Raw genomic sequence first — 21,703 nt, forward strand, 5'->3', positions numbered from 1 at the left:
GTTAACCAAAAAACCGGTTATTAAAAAACCGGTTAATAAAAAAACCGGTTTATTAACCGGTTCTAACCGGTTAGACCGGTTAGGGTTTTGACATACAAAAACCGGTTATTAACCGGTCCGGTTATTAACCGAACCGGTTTTTTTCCGGGCCAAAAAAAACCGGTCCGGTTAATAACCGAACCGGTTTTTTTAAAAAAACCGATTTATGCACCTCTAGATATGACACATGAATTTTTTTTAACAAATTAGAATAAAGATGTGGATGCGATTAATTCTTTCACCCCATGCTATGTTTGGATCTATATATATTCCCATTACCTTAAATTATATCAGCTATCTATGCCGTAAAGTTATTTCACATTCGACGTTTCAGAATTCTTTGGTTAAAAAATTTTCCGATTAAGATTATGATTGGGGACCCGATCATCGTTTCTCGTTCGTCGTACACGAAACTCCTTTTCTTTTTATAAAAGTATAATTAAGATCCACATAAATAGGGATTATCAACTAGCTACCAAAAAAAGACAAACAAAAAGACCTTTAATTCCTTTTAAATTAATTAAATAAATTCCATATGTCAATTCCTATTGGCTTATTACACTTTTTAGAAAAATATATCTTTTTATTTTAACCTTAATATATATATATATATATATATATATATATATATATATATAATGGGCGCCCTTACCACTTACCAAAGCGGGACAGTAATGGATGGGGCTTCGATGCCCCCGATGCTTACGTGGCACGGTGGAGGGGCTTCGAAGCCCCCCACTGTAACACCCCGACTAAAGTGGAATACGCCTGGGTGTGACGTACAGATTGCCCAAAACACATGTAACACTATTTAGTGACAATAATATCATTAATTCATTCAAATCCCAAGTACACAAGTTGTTCAATAAGACAAATATAAAGGAAAAACAATAAAACACATCTTCTCATTTATTCTTTAAATAACCTAACTTCTAGTGTCTTTCGCCATTTCATCCTCTAATGTAAGTACCTGTAGCATATATATAAAATAAAGTCAACTAATTGAATAGTTGGTGAGTTCACACAAGTTTGATACAAGTACATAAAAACCAAACAATTCCATGAAACTTGGTGTAGTAATAGCGCAAGCAATGTCTTTTTCATTCGGTAACAACCAAACGTACTCGGATCGGGGGTCCATATTCCACTCATAACATCGAGGTCCTGAGTGCATGGGGGGTATGATCATACTTATTGAGGAAACCATGAACAAATAGTCTTTGAGCAAGTAAGCAAATAAGCACACAAGTCAATGTAACGAATTGTAGTTTGCAATAATAAATAAACGAAATTGAATTGTTGATATGATATATATGCTAACCCCAAAATAGTAAAAAGGGTAAAAAAAAGGGGGTGTGAGAAACTCACATTTGAATTAGGATTACAAACTTGACAATGAGACTAAAGCGGGTTATATAAAACCGAACGATCGAATCTCGCGAGCTAAAATAATAAACACAATAATTACTAACTAAACAATGAAAAATAAAAGGTTGGTTTTAAGATTCATGCATTATTATACATAAGTATTTTGTTACATATTTTTACCCACTTTAAAGTATTTTTAATAACTAAGTCTAACGGATTTTAATAAGTTATAATATTACTTATAAGGTGAATATTGATTATAATAATATTTAGCGTTGCCGGTATTGTTTTATTAGTATAAGCGTTTGTCGGTTTATGATTTATTATATATATTATTTACATAATTATTCTACGAGTTTTAATGAGTGGTTTGGTTTGTAATAGTTAATTCTTGAACGGAAATTGTTAACGGAAAACATTTTTTTATTTAACTATAAAAATAATTTTATTTATTTTATAATGATTTTTAATATATATTAGATTTATTAAAATTTATAAAATGGTTTTATAAAAATATATAAAATGGTTTGCTATGACCCGGTTCGAACCCGGGTCTCCACGCCCACAACAAGCAAACACAACCACTGGACCAAAGAGCATTTGTTGTTAAAAATTGAAAACAATTAATTATAACCATAAATTCCATTTCATCTTCTTCACCTTAAACCCTAGAGATTTCAATTATCTTGATCCATTCCAGATTTGATTGATTTAAATTAGGGGTTTTGTTAGACGGGTTGAAACGGATCATAACCATGTAACAATTACCTTAAATGGTGCTGGAACGTGGGTGAACGACGAGTTGGCCGGAATAAACTTGTACGAACAAATTAGAGATACTAACGAGTTTATTTGTGTAAAAATATGTTTGTAGCAAGTTTAGAAGATGATTGATATGCTATTTATAGTGGTAATTGGTACGTTGGATGATTAAATCGAGTTAATGAAATATTATTATTATTATCCGGCGGTTTAGGGTGATTAAAGGATGTTAATTAGGTCATAAATAATGAAATTATTCACGTAATAACGTTTAGAATTAGTGGAGACGGCGTTTGGGTTAAATAACGGATTATAACGAAGTGTATTTTGATGTTTCATGGGTCGCCGGCGCCGGAATCCGGTCGCCGGACTTGCTGGCTGGAAAAACGCGACGGGGAGAGGGGTTCGGACGGCTGGGGTGGGTTATAATATTATATTAATATAATTTAAATACAATTTACACTTTAAGCCCTTCAACTTTAACAATATATATAAATTTATTTTTTTTTAAACTTATTAATGTTTAATTCTTGAACTTTATAACCATGTGTAACTAAATCGAAACTTCGTATATTTTATTATCCTTAGAATGCTTACGTTTTATACTCGATAGATTTAAACCTTGAATATTTTATAGACTTTTATAGCTCGGAGATTCGTTGATTGACTTAAACAAATAGTCAATGAACGAATAATAACCATAAATCGTTGTAATTAATATTAAATGATAAACGACAAACACGAATTTATTGAAACGACACAACGGGTCGGTTTAACGAATACAAATACAAATAAAAATTGACAAATGTCATAGCATTCCCCACTTTTGAGAATTTCGTCCCGAAATTAAGTAGAAGAATCCGTAACAAAAAGATGAGGATACTTTGTTCGCATTTGGTCTTCCCGTTCCCAAGTGAATTCAGCGCCACGCTTGGATTCCCAACGAACCTTTTCCAAAGGTATACGGCTATGTTTAGTTTCCTTGTCTTTGCGATCCATGATTTCCACCGGGTTCTCGACAAAGTGCATTGTTTCATCGATACCTACTTCGTCGAGTAATACATGGAAATTTCCATCAACAAGACATTTCTTCAAATTTGAGACATGAAATGTCGGATGAACGTTAGAAAGCTCTTGAGGAAGTTCGAGTGTGTAAGCAACACTACCAACATGAGCAAGAATCTTGAAAGGTCCAACGAAACGAGGGGATAGTTTGTCTTTCTTGCCATAACGAACAACACCTTTCCAAGGAGATACCTTGAGAAGGACACGATCACCAACATTAAACTCAAGGGGTCGTCGTCGGTTGTCGGCGTAACTCTTTTGACGACTACGAGCGGTTAAGAGGTTTTGTCGAATTTGAGCGATTCGATCAGTAGTCTCTTGGACAAGTTCTGGACCGGTGATTTGGGTTTCACCAATTTCACTCCAACAAATAGGTGATCGACATTTACGACCATAGAGTGCTTGGAACGGAGCCATACGGTTACTCGAATGATAACTATTATTGTACGAGAACTCAATCAAGTGAAGATGAGGATCCCAGTTTCCACCGAAGTCCATAACACATGACCTAAGCATGTCTTCGAGCATTTGAATCGTGTGCTCGGATTTCCCATCAGTCTGAGGATGATAGGCGGTGCTAAGATCCAATCGAGTTCCCAACGCTTTTTGAAGTGATGACCAGAGTTGAGAAGTAAAACGACTATCACGATCGGAAATGATATGCAAAGGTATACCATGACGACAAACGATACGCTGAACATAGATATGAGCGAGTTGATCAACCGTAAACTTTCCATTGATCGGGATGAAATGAGCAGATTTAGTCAAACGGTCAACTATAACCCAAATACCTTCGTGACGGTTTCGAGTAGTCAGGAGTTTGAACACAAAATCCATAGAGATATCCTCCCATTTCCAAACAGGGATGTGTGGTTGAACGAGCAAACCAGAGGGTCGTTGATGCTCGACCTTAACTTTAGCGCAAGTAAGGCATTTTCCCACATACAACGCGTTGTCTTTCTTCATGCCGGGCCACCAAAATGTGGCCCGCAGATCAAAATACATCTTATCCGCACCGGGATGAACGGAATATCGAGACTTATGACCTTCATCCATGATGAATGTGCGAAGATCGTCACGATTTGGAACCCCCAAACGATTGAGGTAATATAACAAACCAGCGCGCTTAGTTTCAAGTTGATTCTCGGCACCACAAGACATTTACCCGTACATATTACCCTCGGTGACAGAGACATGTTGGGCTTCGAAGATACGAAGTTGAAGATCGGTTTGAACGGTTACACAATGAAGCAGAATTGATTTCACATGGGTCTTTTGACTAAGGGCGCCGGCTACAACATTCGCTTTACCAGGATGATAACGAATTTCGCAGTCGTAGTCGCTAAGTAGTTCGGCCCATCGTCGTTTCCGCATGTTTAAATCCCTTTGGTCAAAAATATGTTAGAGACTCTTGTGGCCGGTGAATACCACACAGTTAGTGCCATAGAGATAATGTCTCCAAATTTTCAACGCGAATACAACGGCACCGAGTTCGAGATCGTGCGTTGTATAATTCTTTTCATTAACCATAAGTTCCGTGAAGCGTAAGCGATAACTTTACCTCGTTGCATAAGGACACAACCGAGGCTTTGATTGGAAGCATCGCAATAGACAACAAAATCCTCATTGCCGTCGGGGAGTGCAAGGATCGGTGCATCGCAAAGCATGCGCTTAAGAGCTTGAAAAGCTTCATCTTGCTTTGGCCCCCAAACATAAGGTTTATCCTTGTGAGTTAGAGAGGTTAGAGGCAAAGCGATCTTGGAAAAATTAAGAACGAAGCGACGATAATAACCCGCAAGGACAAGAAATGAACGAACTTCGGTAGGAGTGGTTGGAGTTTTCCAATTCTTAACGGCTTCGATTTTGGCTGGGTCAACGTGGATACCCTTTTCGTTTACTATATGTCCCAAGAACAGAATTTCTTTCAACCAGAACTCGCACTTTGAAAACTTAGCATAAAGCTGTTCCTTCCTTAAGAGATCAAGGACGGAATGAAGATGTTTTTCATGCTCGGATTTGGACTTGGAATAAATAAGAATGTCGTCAATAAAAACGATCACGAATTTATCTAGGTAAGGTTTGCATATGCGGTTCATGAGATCCATAAATACCGCGGGTGCATTGGTTAGCCCAAAAGGCATAACCATAAATTCGTAATGCCCATAACGAGTCCGAAAAGCGGTTTTGGGTATGTCATCTTCATGCACGCGTAGTTGATGATAACCCGAACGAAGATCAATCTTTGAGAAGCATGAAGCTCCTTGGAGTTGATCAAAAAGATCGTCAATACGAGGCAAAGGATAATGATTCTTGATTGTGAGTTTGTTGAGCTCACGGTAATCAATGCACATACGGAAGGATCCATCTTTCTTCTTGACGAAAAGAAAGGGTGCACCCCAAGGAGATGAACTAGGGCGAATGAACCCTTTATCCAAAAGTTCTTGGAGCTGGTTAGACAATTCTTGCATCTCGGAGGGTGCAAGACGATAAGGAGCCCTAGCAATCGGGGTTGCACCAGGCACAAGATTGATTCGAAATTACACATCACGAATAGGTGGAAGACCAGAAACATCATCGGGAAACACCTCGGGATACTCGCGAACAACAGGAATGTCCTCAATTTTTCGTTCATTCTTCTCTACCACATGGGCTACGTATGCTACATACTTCTTGCGTAAGTACGTTTGAGCTTGAAAACAAGTGATTAAATTTACGCTCGAGGAAGGAGGCTTTTCACCAAAGACACGAAGGATTTGACCATCGACAAGCAGAATACGAATGAACTTATCGAAGCAAACAATTTTCCCACACTGAACAGATAACCAGTCTATGCCTACTATGATGTCAGAACTTCCCAATTGCATAGGAATGAGGTCGATTGAGAACTTGTGGCCATTTAGAGTTAATTTGCAATCTCGAATAACCGAATCAATTGTTACAGATTTACCATTAGCTACCTCAATAGAATACGAGTTTTTAAGCTTAGATCGGGGTTTAGCAAGTAAAGGCTCAAATTCAAAAGACACGAAACTCATATCGGCACCTGTATCAAATAAAATGGTTGCAAAGTGGTCATTCACGAGAAACGTACCGTTCACCACATCGCCATTTTGCTGAGCTTCATTGGCGTTAATCATAAAAGCACGCCCACGATTTTCTTGAGGAGCTTGAGCAGCTTGAACGATTTGACCACCTTGTGGTGCAGGAGCTAAAATGGCGGGATGCGGCTGAACTTGAGCTTGGTTAGCCAACAATGGTGGAACCTGTGGCTGATAAGCTTGCTGGGTTTGATACCTTTGAGCCTGGTACAACGGAGCTGGAGCAAGCTGAAGTGCATTCACATGTGCGAGTCGTGGAAACGCGTTGCGAAAGTGGTTAGGGTCACCACAATTATAGCAAGCTCGCAATTGGATAATAGGTTGAGCATACAATGCAGGGCGAGGGTTGGGTTGAGCAAACCGTTGAGAAGCAGTAGGTAAAATAGCAGTCTCACGACAAGCGATGCTAAGATGCCCAAAACGGTTGCAACGAGTGCATTGGCGGCAAGCGAAATTGGTAGGGTGATGACGCCGACAAAAGTTGCAATACGAATGGGGTCCGTTGTAGAGTTTCTTGGGTGGTGATGCAAGGTTAGTTTGAGGTTGAGGTGCGGTTTGTTGAGTTAGCGCATAGTTCTTGCGCTTCGTGCTATGGTGGTGTGAGGTGAAAGCAGGCTTGGATGACTCAGGTTTCAATTCTATGGGCTCGGTAGAGGGTTTATCAGCAGGTTTCTTTGATCCCTTCATTGTCAAAGTCCTGGCTTTAACATGATTATCAGTTAAAGTTGAAGCAAGGTTGATTGTGTCACCAAGTTCTTTGGGAGAACTACTCAAAATACTATCTTGAATTTTTCTCGGTAGTCCCCGAATGTACTTATCGATGGCACGCGAGGTTGGGGTAACATGGTGAGATACCAGCACACTGAGTTCATTGAAACGAGAAGTGTAAGCTGCGTGCTCAACACTCTCTTGTTTGAGGTTCCAAAACTCAGCTTCTAAATTCATAAGCTCACTTAGAGGCAAGAACTGCTTGGTCAACAGTTCTTTCAATTCATCCCATGGCATAGCCATTGCAGCTTCGGCATAACGGGTTGTCTTTTCCTTCACCCACCAGGTAAGTGCCCCTTTTTCAAAGACACTTGTAGCAAAACGGGTTCGCTTATCATCGGGACACTTAATGTGGAGGAATTTTCTCTCCATTTGTTCGTACCACTGAAGTAGGGTGGTAGCACCTTCGGTACCGTCAAACTCAGCGGGTTTGGTGCTGGTGAAAGTCTTATACGAACAGTGATATGGTTTAGGCTCGCTTGAAGCAGAGGCGATACTAGCAGAAAGGTTCTGGTGAATTTGGGTCATCATATCGGGAATGACTGCTGCTAGTTGTTTGGTGATTTGAGCAGTTAACTTGCGGCTAGAGGTTTTGGAAGAACGGCGCTTGTTGAAATGGATAGACATTCTGCGAACAATAGTAACGGAACTCGTGAGACTCGGAATAGGGAAAGGTATAAAAATCCTTGTTAAAGTTTGTTTTAAATAAATATATAATCGAAAATCATAACAATGATAATAAATCATGTGTGGAACTTTAATAAATCTCATTTTCCAAACATCAAAGAAGCTCGAAATCGAACCGAAAGCTGGGTATTTGTGTACAGACTTCCAGTTAAAACACATTGTAAAACATAGAGGAGTGCAACCATATTCATTTCACAAAAAAAACATGATCGCGTTTGAAAATTTAAAGTTGTGATTCATATGGCGTTGAAAATGGTATGCTTTGGCCTAATAGAGTTCATGCTCTTTCCTAACTCTCTAGGTAAGCAACCGGGTCCCGCGTCTGATTGGGATTTATATGCATTGCTTATCCTTAGATTTTAATAACCTTGGTGTCAAGAGTTTCGGAAAACAGGCACTTCCCCCTTCCAGTTACTACATACCCGCCATAACGAACCATCTTTAAGAAGAAGAAATATCGGAACATCATAATAAAAATCGATTATTGAAAATGTTTGAAAAATCTTTGCTTTTAGGCATAAACCTTGGACTTGTGTGTGCTTTGTGTATATGAGGCGTAAATGAATTGACAATAAAATATTAAACAAGTGCATTGAACAATCACATAAGGCCCACATAATTTTCTAATCATACAACCTAAACAATTAAGCAAATAAACTATAACTAACTATAACACTACGTTTAATATCCTATCTTATAGTCACGGCTCTGATACCAATCTGTAACACCCCGGCTAAAGCGGAATACGCCCGGGTGTGACGTACAGATTGCCCAAAACACATGTGACACTATTAAGTGACAATAATATCATTAATTCATTCAAATCCCAAGTACACAAGTTGTTCAATTAGACAAATATAAAGGAAAAACAATAAAACACATCTTCTCATTTGTTCTTTAAATAACATAACTTCTAGTGTCTTTCGCCATTTTATCCTCTAATGTAAGTACCTGCAGCATATATATAAAATAAAGTCAACTAATTGAATAGTTGGTGAGTTCACACAAGTTTGATACAAGTACATAAAAACCAAACAATTCCATGAAACTTGGTGTAGTAATAGCGCAAGCAATGTCTTTTTCATTCGGTAACAACCAAACGTACTCGGATCGGGGGTCCCTATTCCACTCATAACATCGAGGTCCTGAGTGCATAGGGGGGGGGGGGGGGGCGTATGATCATACTTATTGAGGAAACCATGAGCAAATAGTCTTTGAGCAAGTAAGCAAATAAGCACACAAGTCCATGTAACGAATTGTAGTTTGCAATAATAAATAAACGAAATTGAATTGTTGATAGGATGTATATGCTACCCTAAAATAGTAAAAAGGGTAAAAACGGGGGGGGGGGGGGGGTGTGAGAAACTCACCTTTGAATTGAGATGACAAACTTGACAATGAAACGAAAGCGCGTTATATAAAACCGAACGATCGAATCTCGCGAGCTAAAATAATAAACACAATAATTACTAACTAAACAATGGAAAATAAAAGGTTGGTTTTAAGATTCATGCATTATTATATATAAGTATTTTTTACATATTTTTACCCACTTTAAAGTATTTTTAATAACTAAGTCTAACGTATTTTAATAAGTTATAATATTACTTATAAGGTGAATATTGATTATAATAATATTTGCATTGCCGGTATTGTTTTATTAGTATAAGCGTTTGTCGTTTTAGGATATATTACATATATTATTTACATAATTATTCTACGAGTTTTAACGAGTGGTTTGGTTTGTAATAGTTAATTCTTGAACGGAAATTGTTAACGGAAAACATTTTTTTTATTTAACTATAAAAATAATTTTATTTATTTTATTATGAATTTTAAAGATATATTAGATTTATTTAAATTTATAAATTGTTTTTTAAAAATATATAAAATGGTTTGCTATGACCCGGGTTCGAACCCGGGTCTCCACGCCCACAACAAGCAAACACAACCACTGGACCAAAGAGCATATGTTGTTAAAGATTGAAAACAATTAATTATAACAAGAAATTCCATTTCATCTTCTTAACCTTAAACCCTCGAGATTTCAATTCTCTTGATCCATTCCAGATTTGATTGATTTAGATTAGGGGTTTTGTTAGACTGGTTGAAACGGATCATAACCATGTAACAATTACCTTAAATGGTGCCAGAACGTGGGTGAACGATGAGTTGGCCGGAATAATCTCGGACGAACAAATTAGAGATACTAACGAGTTTATTTGTGTAAAAATATGTTTGTAGCAAGTTTAGAAGATGATTGAGATGCTATTTATAGTGGTAATTGGTACGTTGGATGATTAAATCGAATTAATGAAATATTATTATTATTATCCGGCGGTTTAGTGTTATTAAAGGATGTTAATTAGGTCATAAATGATGAAATTATTCACGTAATAACGTTTAGAATTAGTGGAGACGACGTTTGGGTTAAATAACGGATTATGACGTAGTGTATTTTGATGTTTCATGCGTCGCCGGACCTGCTGGCCGGAAAAACGCGACGGGGAGAGGGGTAGGGACGGCTGGGGTGGGTTATAATATTATATTAATATAATTTAAATACAATTTACACTTTAAGCCCTTCAACTTTATCAATATATATAAATTTATTTTTTTTAAACTTATTAATGTTTAACCCTTGAACGTTGTAACCATGTGTAACTAAATCGAAACTTGGTATATTTTATTATCCTTAGAATGCTTACGTTTTATACTCGATAGATTTAAACCTTGAATATTTTATAGACTTTTATAGCTCGGAGATTCGTTGATTGAATTAAACAAATAGTCAATGAATGAGTAATAACCATAAATCGTTGTAATTAATATTAAATGATAAACGACAAACACGAATTTATTGAAACGACACAACGAGTCGGTTTAACGAATACAAATACAAATAAAAGTTGACAAATGTCACACCCACCATAGAGGATAGCCTAATAGTGTTTATTCTTTTAATGCCACGTGTCAAGATCTCATTACTTCTTACACTTCTTACAAATTATTGTTTTCTTATTTTAACCTTCCTATATATAGGTAAAGTTAAAATACAAAGGGATTAAAAATTGAGAAGGATGACAAGGAATAGGATTATGACACATGAAAATCTTCCCATCAACCTGATTTTAGGAAGGAAAGGTATTTTTGGAACTTTATTGATTTATTTGTAAACCCAGATCCTTATCAATTTACACCATATACATGACAATCGACCATATAAGAATCGATCAACAAATCTAAACAAATTATACATCTTAATCGGTGAAATCAAATCGAAGATTACGAACTCAAGCTATGAACGATGAAGGATTTGGTACGAATTCAGATACAAATTCTACCATGAACGACGATGGATCTGGTACGATTTTTCTCCATTTATTTTGATTCAATTGATTAATTCAGTTTATTCATTCGATTTTTTGATTCAAAGTGTATTGAATCGATTTAATGTTTTGCTTCAATTTGATAAATCTATTTTTATTGTATTATTTGATTTTCGTTTACAAGTATTGTGCCTTTTTGTAACATCATTGTGTCTTACTGATAAAATAGTTTCTGCTAGCATTGTGTTATATTTTATATTGAAATTTGTGTATACTTAACAAAGTTTTATTGATTTAGATGTTGGAGTTTACAATGAACTTGGTGAAGAACGTGTATCCCCGAGGTCTGGAAAAATATATTACAAACCTGTTGTGATTCAATCACTTAAACCTGTTATAGGTACGGTGTTTGATTCTGTTGAGCTTGCCTATGGTTTTTATGTTAGCTATGCTCATGCTAGTGGTTTTAGTGTTAGGAAGAATAGTGCATACACTAATCATGGTACATTAGATGATGCAAATAATGGTAAAAGAAAGCGTAGGAAACCAACCAAGAAAACTGGATGCGGTGCACATATTAAGTTTAGGTTGAAAGATAAAGACAAATATGAGGTTTATGTTTTTGAAGAAGAGCATAACCACAGTTTCGTGCATAAAGATGATATTCAGTTTTTAACATCTGCGAGAAGGGTATATTAGGTAAAAGAAAGTGCTATTCAAGCGTTGTCTCAAGTAAATCTAGGGCCTGTTAGAGCGTTTAGTATTTTGAAGAGTTTTTATGGTGGTTATGAGCAAGTAGGTGCAACAAAGAATGACTTTAAGAATTTTAAGACGCCTCAAAGTGAATACATTAGTGAATACGATGCAGCTATGGTAATTAAACATCTTGAGAAGAAAAAGAAGCATTGTCCCAATTTTTTATTTGATTACACTATTAAAGAAGATGGGACTTTAGGTGGTTTGTTCTGGGCTGATGAGAATTCAAAGAAAAGTTACTTGGTTTTTGGTGATGTTGCAGGGTTTGATGCGACCTATCGATCAAACAAGTAAGACTCAAAATTTCATTGTGTCTTTCTTCATTCATTGTGTCATTTTTTTTGTTTCTAATTTTTTGATTTTGTTTTCTAGGTATGATATGGTGTTTGTCCCTTTCACTGGTATTGATAACCACAATAGGAATATTACACTTGGTGCTGCGCTTCTTGAATCTGAAACTGCTGACTCATACAAGTGGTTATTGAGGGCATATGCTCATGCCTTTGGTTCTGCACCTAAAGTAGTTGTTACTGACCAATATGCTGCTATGAAGAGGGCTATTCAGGATGTTTTTTCAAATAGCCGACACAGATTATGTATGTGGCATATTTGGGAGAAAGTGACTAGTAAGGTATTGTGTCATATTTATGCATTAGGTCATATTTATGCATTACTCTATTTCTGTATTGTGTCATATTTATGGATTGTGTCTTTTTTTTATTGTTTTTTTTTCTTTTGTAGGTTGGGCCAGCGACGCCTAATGTTGCTGAGTTCAAAGAAAAATTAGCTCAGATTTTGTGGACAGATTCTATTACAACGGATGAGTTTGAAGAATAACGGCCCTCAATTCTTTCTGAATATGGCTTAAGTGATCATGAGTGGTTGGCTGATCTTTATAAGATTAGAAATGACTGTATACCTGCGTATTATCTATAAGAGAATTTTTCTGGACTTATGCGTACCACATCAAGAATAGAAAGTGAGAACCATTTCTTTAACCAGTTTTGTAATCCAAGGGCAACATTAGTTGAGTTTTTAGACACTTTGAAGAGGCAGTTGAGTCTCAATGGTATGGGCATAGAGGAAATGAGAACCACTCTCGATACACCATTCCTGGATTTTATGAATCCAACGTTCGTTCTTGAGAGTCAAGCTGCAAATATTTTTACACGGACGATTTTTTATCAACAACTAGAGATAGAGGATGGTATTCATAGTTGTGCTTCTGTTACTAGACAACCAGTTGGTGATTTTTTGAAGTTTGAAATTAAGGATTTAAAGCAGCCATGCTCTACATTTTTTAAGGTTTCAGTTCCTGTTTCTTTTTATTTTTGCTCTTTCTTATATTTGCTTTTCGCTATGTAATATTAATGTTATTAATTGTGTCATTATATCTTTTCTTTTTTTCTTTGTGTAATAATTGTGTATTTTGTTAATCCTTTTTGTTTGTGTTCTTTTTGTGTAGGTTATTTATCGAGATGTAGATCAAACAATATCATGTAGCTGCAGAAGATTTGAATTGTTCGGATTACTATGTAGACATATTTTTTATGTTCTTAGAATTAGTTTCGTAACAGAATTCCCGAAGAAGTATATTGTTAGGCGATGGAGAAAGGAAGCTATTTCAAATATGTCATTTCTCTTTTAGGCCCGAAGAGTTTGGGGAAAATCATGCAGATGTTGAAGCTGTTCTTTCTCAACTTAGGTTTGCTCACGAGTATAATATAAATAAATTGGTTAGTAACAAAGAACAATTGTGTCTTTATAGAGATTATGTCAAAGATTACATGTCTAAGTCTGATGGGGCTCAAGTTGCTGCCCCGCCCCCTAGCAGGAGAGATAGATTTGCAGAAATGACTGGAATGAGAGAACCATGTAGTGTTACAATCAGAAATCCTGTTAGAACAAGAACAAAAGGTTGTGGGAGTCATAAACGTTTCAAGTTAGCTCGTGAGATAGCAATTAGTAAAGTTGGGGACAAACAAAGGGGATGTGGTTTCTGCAAAGGTGTTGGTCACAATATACATACTTGCAAGTTATACTTACAAAGCATTAAAGAGAAAGAAGCAACAACCAGTTCAGGAGTTTCTTGTTTGCAAGATTCAGAGTCTCAATAAATTTTTACTTTAGTTTATTGTGTAATAATGGTCTTTGTGTCTAATTCTCATTGTGTTGTACTGGAATTTTTTTGGTCTGAATTGAGTGGTTTACTTTTATCTTTTATTGTGTTATAATGGTTACTGTGTCATATTTGATATATTGTGTTATAATGGTCATTGTGTCATACTGGAATGTTTTTAGTGTAAATGTTAAGCATTAAAGAGAAAGAAGCAACAACCAGTTGAGAAGTTTTATTGTGTAATAATGGTCATTGTGTCAAATTCACATTGTGTCATATTTGACATATTGTGTTATAATGGTCATTGTGTCATACTGGAATGTTTTTAGTCTAAATGTTAAGCATTAAAGAGAAAGAAGCAACAACCAGTTCAGAAGTTTTATTGTGTAACAATGGTCATTGTGTCAAATTCACATTGTGTCATATTTAATATATTGTGTTTTAATGGTCATTGTGTCATACTAGAATGTCCATGTTTTTATTGTTTGCAAGATTCAGAGTCTCAATAATTTTTTTGTGTCATACTGGAATTTTTTGGTCTGACTTGAGTGGCTTACTTTTAGCTTTTATTGTGTTATAATGGTCACTGTGTCATATTTGATATATTGTGTTATAATTGTCATTGTGTCATACTGGAATGTTTTTTAGTCTAAATGTTAAGCATTAAAGAGAAAGAAGCAACAACCAGTTGAGAAGTTTTATTGTGTAATAATGGTCATTGTGTCAAATTCACATTGTGTCATATTTGACATATTGTGTTATAATGGTCATTGTGTCATACTGGAATGTTTTTAGTCTAAATGTTAAGCATTAAAGAGAAAGAAGCAACAACCAGTTCAGAAGTTTTAGTGTGTAATAATGGTCATTGTGTCAAATTCACATTGTGTCATATTTAATATATTGTGTTTTAATGGTCATTGTGTCATACTAGAATGTCCATGTTTTTATTGTTTGCAAGATTCAGAGTCTCAATAATTTTTTTGTGTCATACTGGAATTTTTTGGTTTGACTTGAGTGGCTTACTATTAGCTTTTATTGTGTTACAATGGTCACTGTGTCATATTTGATATATTGTGTTATAATTGTCATTGTGTCATACTGGAATGTTTTTTAGTCTAAATGTTAAGCATTAAAGAGAAAGAAGCAACAACCAGTTCTGAAGTTTTATTGTGTAATAATGGTCATTGTGTCAAATTCACATTGTGTCATATTTCGAGCTTTTATACTTCAGCTGTCATACACCATTCAAACTAATCAATTTTTGCATCATAAACATAGTGATATTAAAATTGACAAATACGATCATACAATGCATGTTTTATATAATATTCGAGACGAACCAAAATACATTCCAAATATGACACAATAACACATACCAACCATACATTCTGTATTCAATCCACTTCTCTAGCCAACCTTTTTAGTACTCTCTTTTTCGTCTTACTTTGTAGATTTTTTCTGTCAGCTGCTGATTTTGCCATATAAAGTTTAACCCTTTCTATAACAAAGTTTTTGTTCTCGTTTATGTCATGCAAAGCAATCTTAGCAGCATACTTCCTGCGTAAACCTACGATATGCGCCCCTTGCCTTTTCGTTTCCTCATTCAAAAATCCACAAGCCCAATCCTTGGCTTCCTCACCCTTATAAGTCTCCATATGCCTCATCAAAAAAAATACCACAATCAATATAATTGGTTGAGGTTTTCCATGGCATTTGTAATTCTTCTATTTTTGTAGCTTTCATAAGGATTGCATTCGGATGTGAAATATGATCAAGGTAAGATTCAAAAGCTTGTTTCTGAAAAAAAAAACAAAAAAAAGGCGTGAAATGTGATCGATTTTGTATAGTCACTGTTTTTTTTCGTAACCATTGTATTTCTCTTCACATCTTAATGTTGATGAAATGTTGTCAATGAGAACAATACTTATGTCTTTTAGGTAGAAGCAGATGACATAAAAGTGGCATGCCTGAATAATTGGTACAAATATAATATCAGTGTCTTCAATAGTTTCCATTTTTTCTTTCTTTAAAAGTTCAGTCATTTTATTCCTGAACTGATCAAATCTGTTCTTCTCATCTGCATTAAAGTCAAATTGTATACAATCGTATTAGATAAGGAAAAATATGTAAATATTACACAAAACATATAATACGACCCAAAATGGCACAATGACACAATGACACAATGTACTTACAATCATTGGGATATTGCAAAACAGACGATGTACAGATTGCTTTCCCCTTGTCTTCTCTCCATCGTTTAAAACATGTGACCACACATTTATAACATCGGCATGTAATTCAACTCCTGGCATCACGCTTTCCATTTCAACTCTTGGCAATGATATAACATCTTTAATCAAGAATATAAAATCCCTGAAAAAAAACGGATAGCAATTAATAAAGTAACTATACAAAGATCATTGTGTTAGCTTTTGCAATAAAATTTAAAAGGTGTTGTACCAAATGTCTTCGGTCCCTGTAAATAAGTAGGATGAAACATTATTCTCAGATTGTGTCCTTTTGTCTGTCATTACAACTTGTCTTCGAACGAAAGGAGAACACAGGGCTTCAACTAAATTCCAATTTCTTGTAGGTCATTTTTGGCCCTGTTCATCATTCTGTTGCGGTTTTACACTTGAAATCGGTTCGGCAATAATAACATTTTTAACTGGTGTGATGTAGTCATTTGTTTCTATTTGAAGGATTGTTAAATTCTTTACTGTTTTATCAACATCAACAACTTGTTCAACACCTTCATCTAGTTAAAATATGACACAATCAAAATCGAACACAGTAGATTATGACACAACAGACTTTATGACACAATATATGCATACGTACCTTGACCCGATTGTTTAACCTCATCCACATTTTTCTTTTTCCGCGTTTCCACTTTCTCAACCATGTCTTCCTTTTTTTTTCCTTCTAGCTTCAAAACTCCTCATTCCTTCATCTAGTTAAAATATGACACAATCAAAATATAAGACAGTAGATTATGACACAACAGACTTTATGACACAATATATACGTACGTACGTTGACCCGATTGTTTAACCTCATCCACATTTTTTCTTTTCTGCATTTCCACTTTCTTAACCATGTCTTCCTCCTTTTTCCTTCCAGCTTCAATACTCATCATGCCTTCATCTAGTTAAAATATGGCACAGTAAAAATATAACACAGTAGATTATGACACAATATATGCATATGTACCTTGACCCGATTGTTTAACCTCATCCACATTTTTCTTTTTCTGTGTCTCCCCTTTCTCAACCATGTCTTCCTTCTTTTTCCTTCCAGCTTCAATACTCATCATGCCTTTAACAAGTTAAAATATGACAAAATCAAAATATAACACAATATATTATGACACAATAGACTTTATGACACAATATATGCGTACGTACCTTGACCCGTTTGTTTAACCTCATCCACATTTTTTTTCTGTGTTTCCCCTTTCTCAACCATGTCTTCCTTCTTTTTCTTTCCAGCTTCAATACTCATTATGCCTTTAACAAGTTAAAATATAACATAATCAAAATATAACACAATAGATTATGACACAACAGACTTTATGACACAATATATGCGTACGTACCTTGACCCGATTGTTTAACCTCATCCACATTTTTCTTTTTATGTGTTTCCCCTTTATCAACCATGTTTTCCTTTTTTTTCTTTCCAGCTTCAATACACATCATGCCTTTAACAAGTTAAAATATGACACAATCAAAATATAACACAATAGATTATGACACAACAGACTTTATGACACAATATATGCGTACGTACCTTGACCCGATTGTTTAACCTCATCCACATTTTTCTTTTTTTGTGTTTCCCCTTTCTCAACCATGTCTTCCTTCTTTTTCTTTCCAGCTTCAATACTCATCATCTCTTTAACAAGTTAAAATATGACACAATCAAAATATAACACAATAGATTATGACACAATAGACTTTATGACACAATATATGCGTACGTACCTTGACCCGATTGTTTAACCTCATCCACATTTTTCTTTTTATGTGTTTCCCCTTCTTCAACAATGTGTGCTACAACCTTTTCTTTTGACCTGATATACATTTTTGACATCGACTTTGTTTTCTCAGCAGCCATGTCTTCAGTTTTATTCTTTCCAGCTTCAAAACTCATGCTTTCTGAAATCCAGTCAATATATGACACAATCAGTATATTATGACACAGTACACTTTTTATGACACAATACATATGTACCTTTAGACGATTTTTTGACCTCATCCACATGGTTCTTATTTTTTTCCCGCCCTTCTTCAACCATGGGTTGTGCACCCTTTTCTTTTCCAGCTTCATTATTCATTGTGTTTTTTGTTGCTACCACCTCTGATTCTGGAGTTGGTGGTGTTGGTTGAGATAAATGCAAGTCAAAACTTGGGGGCTCAAAAGAGTTAACGAGGTTTCTCTTTTAATTATTGAAATGGCATGTTGTTCCATCTGATCAATCTCCAACATTTGTGATCCACTAACTTCAAATGGTGTACTGTCTATGGCATTTCCGTTTTTCACACCCACGTTAGCTTGCATACCTTCATCTTGGTCGCTTTTGTGAAACTTCTTTACCAAAAGTTCCCATTAGTCGTTTTGCTGTCTGATCAGCGTACCTTGTGGAAAACGATTAATTACCTTTTGTAACAAAAAAACAATTTTCTTCCCTTGTCCATCAAATTGTTTGAGCTGTTACTTTAATGTATTAGCCAAACTCTGTAAAAACAAAGACAATTTTTTTATTAATTACAAATTTAAACATAAAAAAAATGTAAATATGATTAATTATCATGCCTCCTCTGTCTCCAGGGATTCATCTTTACCAGACTCTGTTTCCATTGTGTTATATTTTTCAGACTCTATTTCCATTGTGTTATATTTTCCAGACTCTGTGTCCGTTGTGTCATCTTCATCGGACTCATCTTATCTGTTTCCATTGTGTCATCTTCATCGGACTCATCTTCATCTGACTCTGTTTCTAATACAAATCGAATTTTGTACAATGATCTTAGTAGTAAATATAATTAAATAAATCATGTTACACTATAGTGATTGACACAAAATATAATTAGACATAACAGGTTAAGTTAAATACCTCGAATATTAGTTGGGATATCACTTTGATTTGTTTTTTAACAACTTTTAATGACTTTTTCGATTCTTCAACCTTTTTCTTCGTTGTGTCTTTCCCTTTGTTTATAAGATGGTTTTCCTCAAACTCCACTAATGTAGTATAGTCAATCTTTTCAAGTATTTTAGAATCTTTAACCCATTTTCTCTTGGCGGAAAGTTTCTGTCGCTGATAGATGTATATAATCTGTTAACAATAAAAAAAACAATAATCAGAATACTATATAAATTCCATTGTGTAATATAAATTGATTATTTTATCGTGAGTAACAACATCGGGCCATTGTAAAATGCGTCAACATCACTAGTCTATCCTTTCCGTGTTTATTTGAGACATTCTATAATGTAGTCACACCAATTCAAGCTTCTTATGTTAGTGTTTTTTGTTATCGATGTCAAAAACCTTTGATTGACAGTATTGCTCATCATCATCTCCCCCATTACAGTGAAAAACATAACCAAAAAGTTAAGCTTGAACATCCTTCCAGAGTCTTTTCTGTCCATCTTTTTATCACTGAAATAGCTTACTAATCGATGTCGAAAGGTCAATCAAAAATACTTATAAAATACCTTTACTAATTAGGGCAAGTAAGGTGTCGAATCCACAGGGAATCAGTGGAAAGTGCAAGTGAACTCAAATTTATAATAAAAATCATTAAAGTGGACAAACGATGTCAAGCGGTTTAGTTGATTAGTTTGTAAACAATAATATAAAAATAACCAAACTCCAGGGTTCGGGTTTTGCAACAAGTTAAGGAATTGATAAACTTCTTTGGACGGTTTCTTATAAAATATGTAAATGAAAAGACTTAACGACTGACTGTGTTGATCGTCAAAACAGAATCCGAACAATTGACATGGCTTAATGAAAATCTACTTGATTATCGGATTTACTTGTTGAAACACAAAATCAATAATATGGTTAACGATAAACGAGTCAATGACGAAAGAACTTATTCTTAATTGTTGATGACCACAAATCAGTTAACTTACAAACGATTAAGCAATCAATTAAGAAAAACCGTTTAAGCACAAAAACAAACACAGAGAATTGATTAACCGAATGATTAATTAATTACAAATCCAAAGTTTAAAGAATAGAATAACAAAACCTAACATGCAACTCAAACCTACACCCGAAGATGGTTATGAAGCCTTTAGCCTTGCATCTTGATATTCATTCCCTTGATTATTATGTTGGAGATGGTGTTCATGGATCAATCTTGTGATTAGGATGAGTGTTGGTGGTGTAAGATAGCCTCCAAGAAGTCCCAAATTGATTATGATTGAATGGAATCGACCTTAGGGTTTTAGGGCTTTAAATATAGATGAAAAATACAAAAAGCCCATTTTCCATCAGACCAGACCGTAAGTTACAGTCTGGCTACCGTAGCTTACGGCCAGACCGTAAGCTACGGTCTGTTGACTCTGCCTTACGGTCCTACTAGATTGAATATAGTTTTCTTTATAGAATCTTCATTTCAACTCCGTTTTCCTCCCCATTTGTGGCCACGTCTTCATATTTCAATTCTTTATCATCTCATAGATCACTACTTTCATTTACACTCCATCTTGAATGCTCCGCATTAGCTTCTTTTAGCTCCGTTAAGCTCCGCACACCTGTAACCACAAACGCACTCAAAGTAATCGTGTTTACAATATATAACTAATCAAAACACACGAATTTACACACTTAATACACATATTTTTTACCCACACATCACATCCCCACACTTATCATTTGCAAGGCCTCAAGAAAACTCTCATGCAACACATACACCTCGATTGATGGTTCATCAATTATCAGTATTAATACTAGTGAGGTATAAGGTCATACCTAATTCCCAAGAACTGACACTGTCAAGGTTGATAACCCACCAAAAAATTTAATGATACATTTTAAAACTATGAAACAGCCCAAACAAGTGTACTTTGTTTCCGGTTAAGGCACACATGTTCATACCCCTCATAATATAATATCTCTCCTCTCGGTTTAATATCTGGACCAACAAAAAAATGAGCTAGTATCTCTCTGCCCTCGATACAAAGTATGAACGCAAAGTAATAAGCTTGGAAACAAGTCATATCTCTACCCATATAAATGCTTTGACACAAATGCAAATCAAGAGGACTTAAAACGTGTTGTAACGGGGCTAAGTGTAAGGGTGTGGAAGAGAATTTTTGAAGTAGCTCAGACGATCTGATCCGGCTTATTACAAAACAACTAAATAAACAATGACTTAATTTATTCCAACGACTAAAGAACTAAACAAACTCACTGACTTTCATTTACAACCAATACTGACTAGAACATTTACTCTTTTTGAGCTTTTCTTTGACTTTTTATCATTCTCTCTCTCTTTTTTTTTTACAATAACCATAATACTAAATACATCCTATTGATAAATACTAAAACAATTACAAAGAACCTATTAACCCGGATCATCTCGCAATATAACACTGGGGTTGATTGAACGAAAGAATATGTCCAAAAATGTTTTCTAAGGGAACCAACCCCCCGCCCCTCTCAATACCTACGCTCATATATATAATGT

At 35.3% G+C, this 21,703-nt stretch overlaps 1 protein-coding gene across 1 annotated transcript; it reads left to right on the top strand.

Moving 5' to 3' along the window:
* The first annotated feature begins 11,087 nt into the window (after nt 1–11,087).
* Nucleotides 11,088–12,709, top strand: LOC143596407 (protein FAR1-RELATED SEQUENCE 5-like). The gene is made up of 5 exons (XM_077075188.1): nt 11,088–11,151; nt 11,415–11,728; nt 11,816–12,162; nt 12,245–12,503; nt 12,614–12,709. The coding sequence occupies exons 1-5, from the start codon at nt 11,088–11,090 to the stop codon at nt 12,707–12,709; spliced, it is 1,080 nt and encodes a 359-aa protein (XP_076931303.1).
* The last annotated feature ends 8,994 nt before the right edge of the window (nt 12,710–21,703 follow it).

Source organism: Bidens hawaiensis, unplaced genomic scaffold, assembly GCF_021521415.1.
Source record: "Bidens hawaiensis isolate Kalapana, Puna unplaced genomic scaffold, B.hawaiensis_p1.1 tig00046350_1, whole genome shotgun sequence".
Taxonomy (NCBI): Eukaryota; Viridiplantae; Streptophyta; class Magnoliopsida; order Asterales; family Asteraceae; genus Bidens; species Bidens hawaiensis.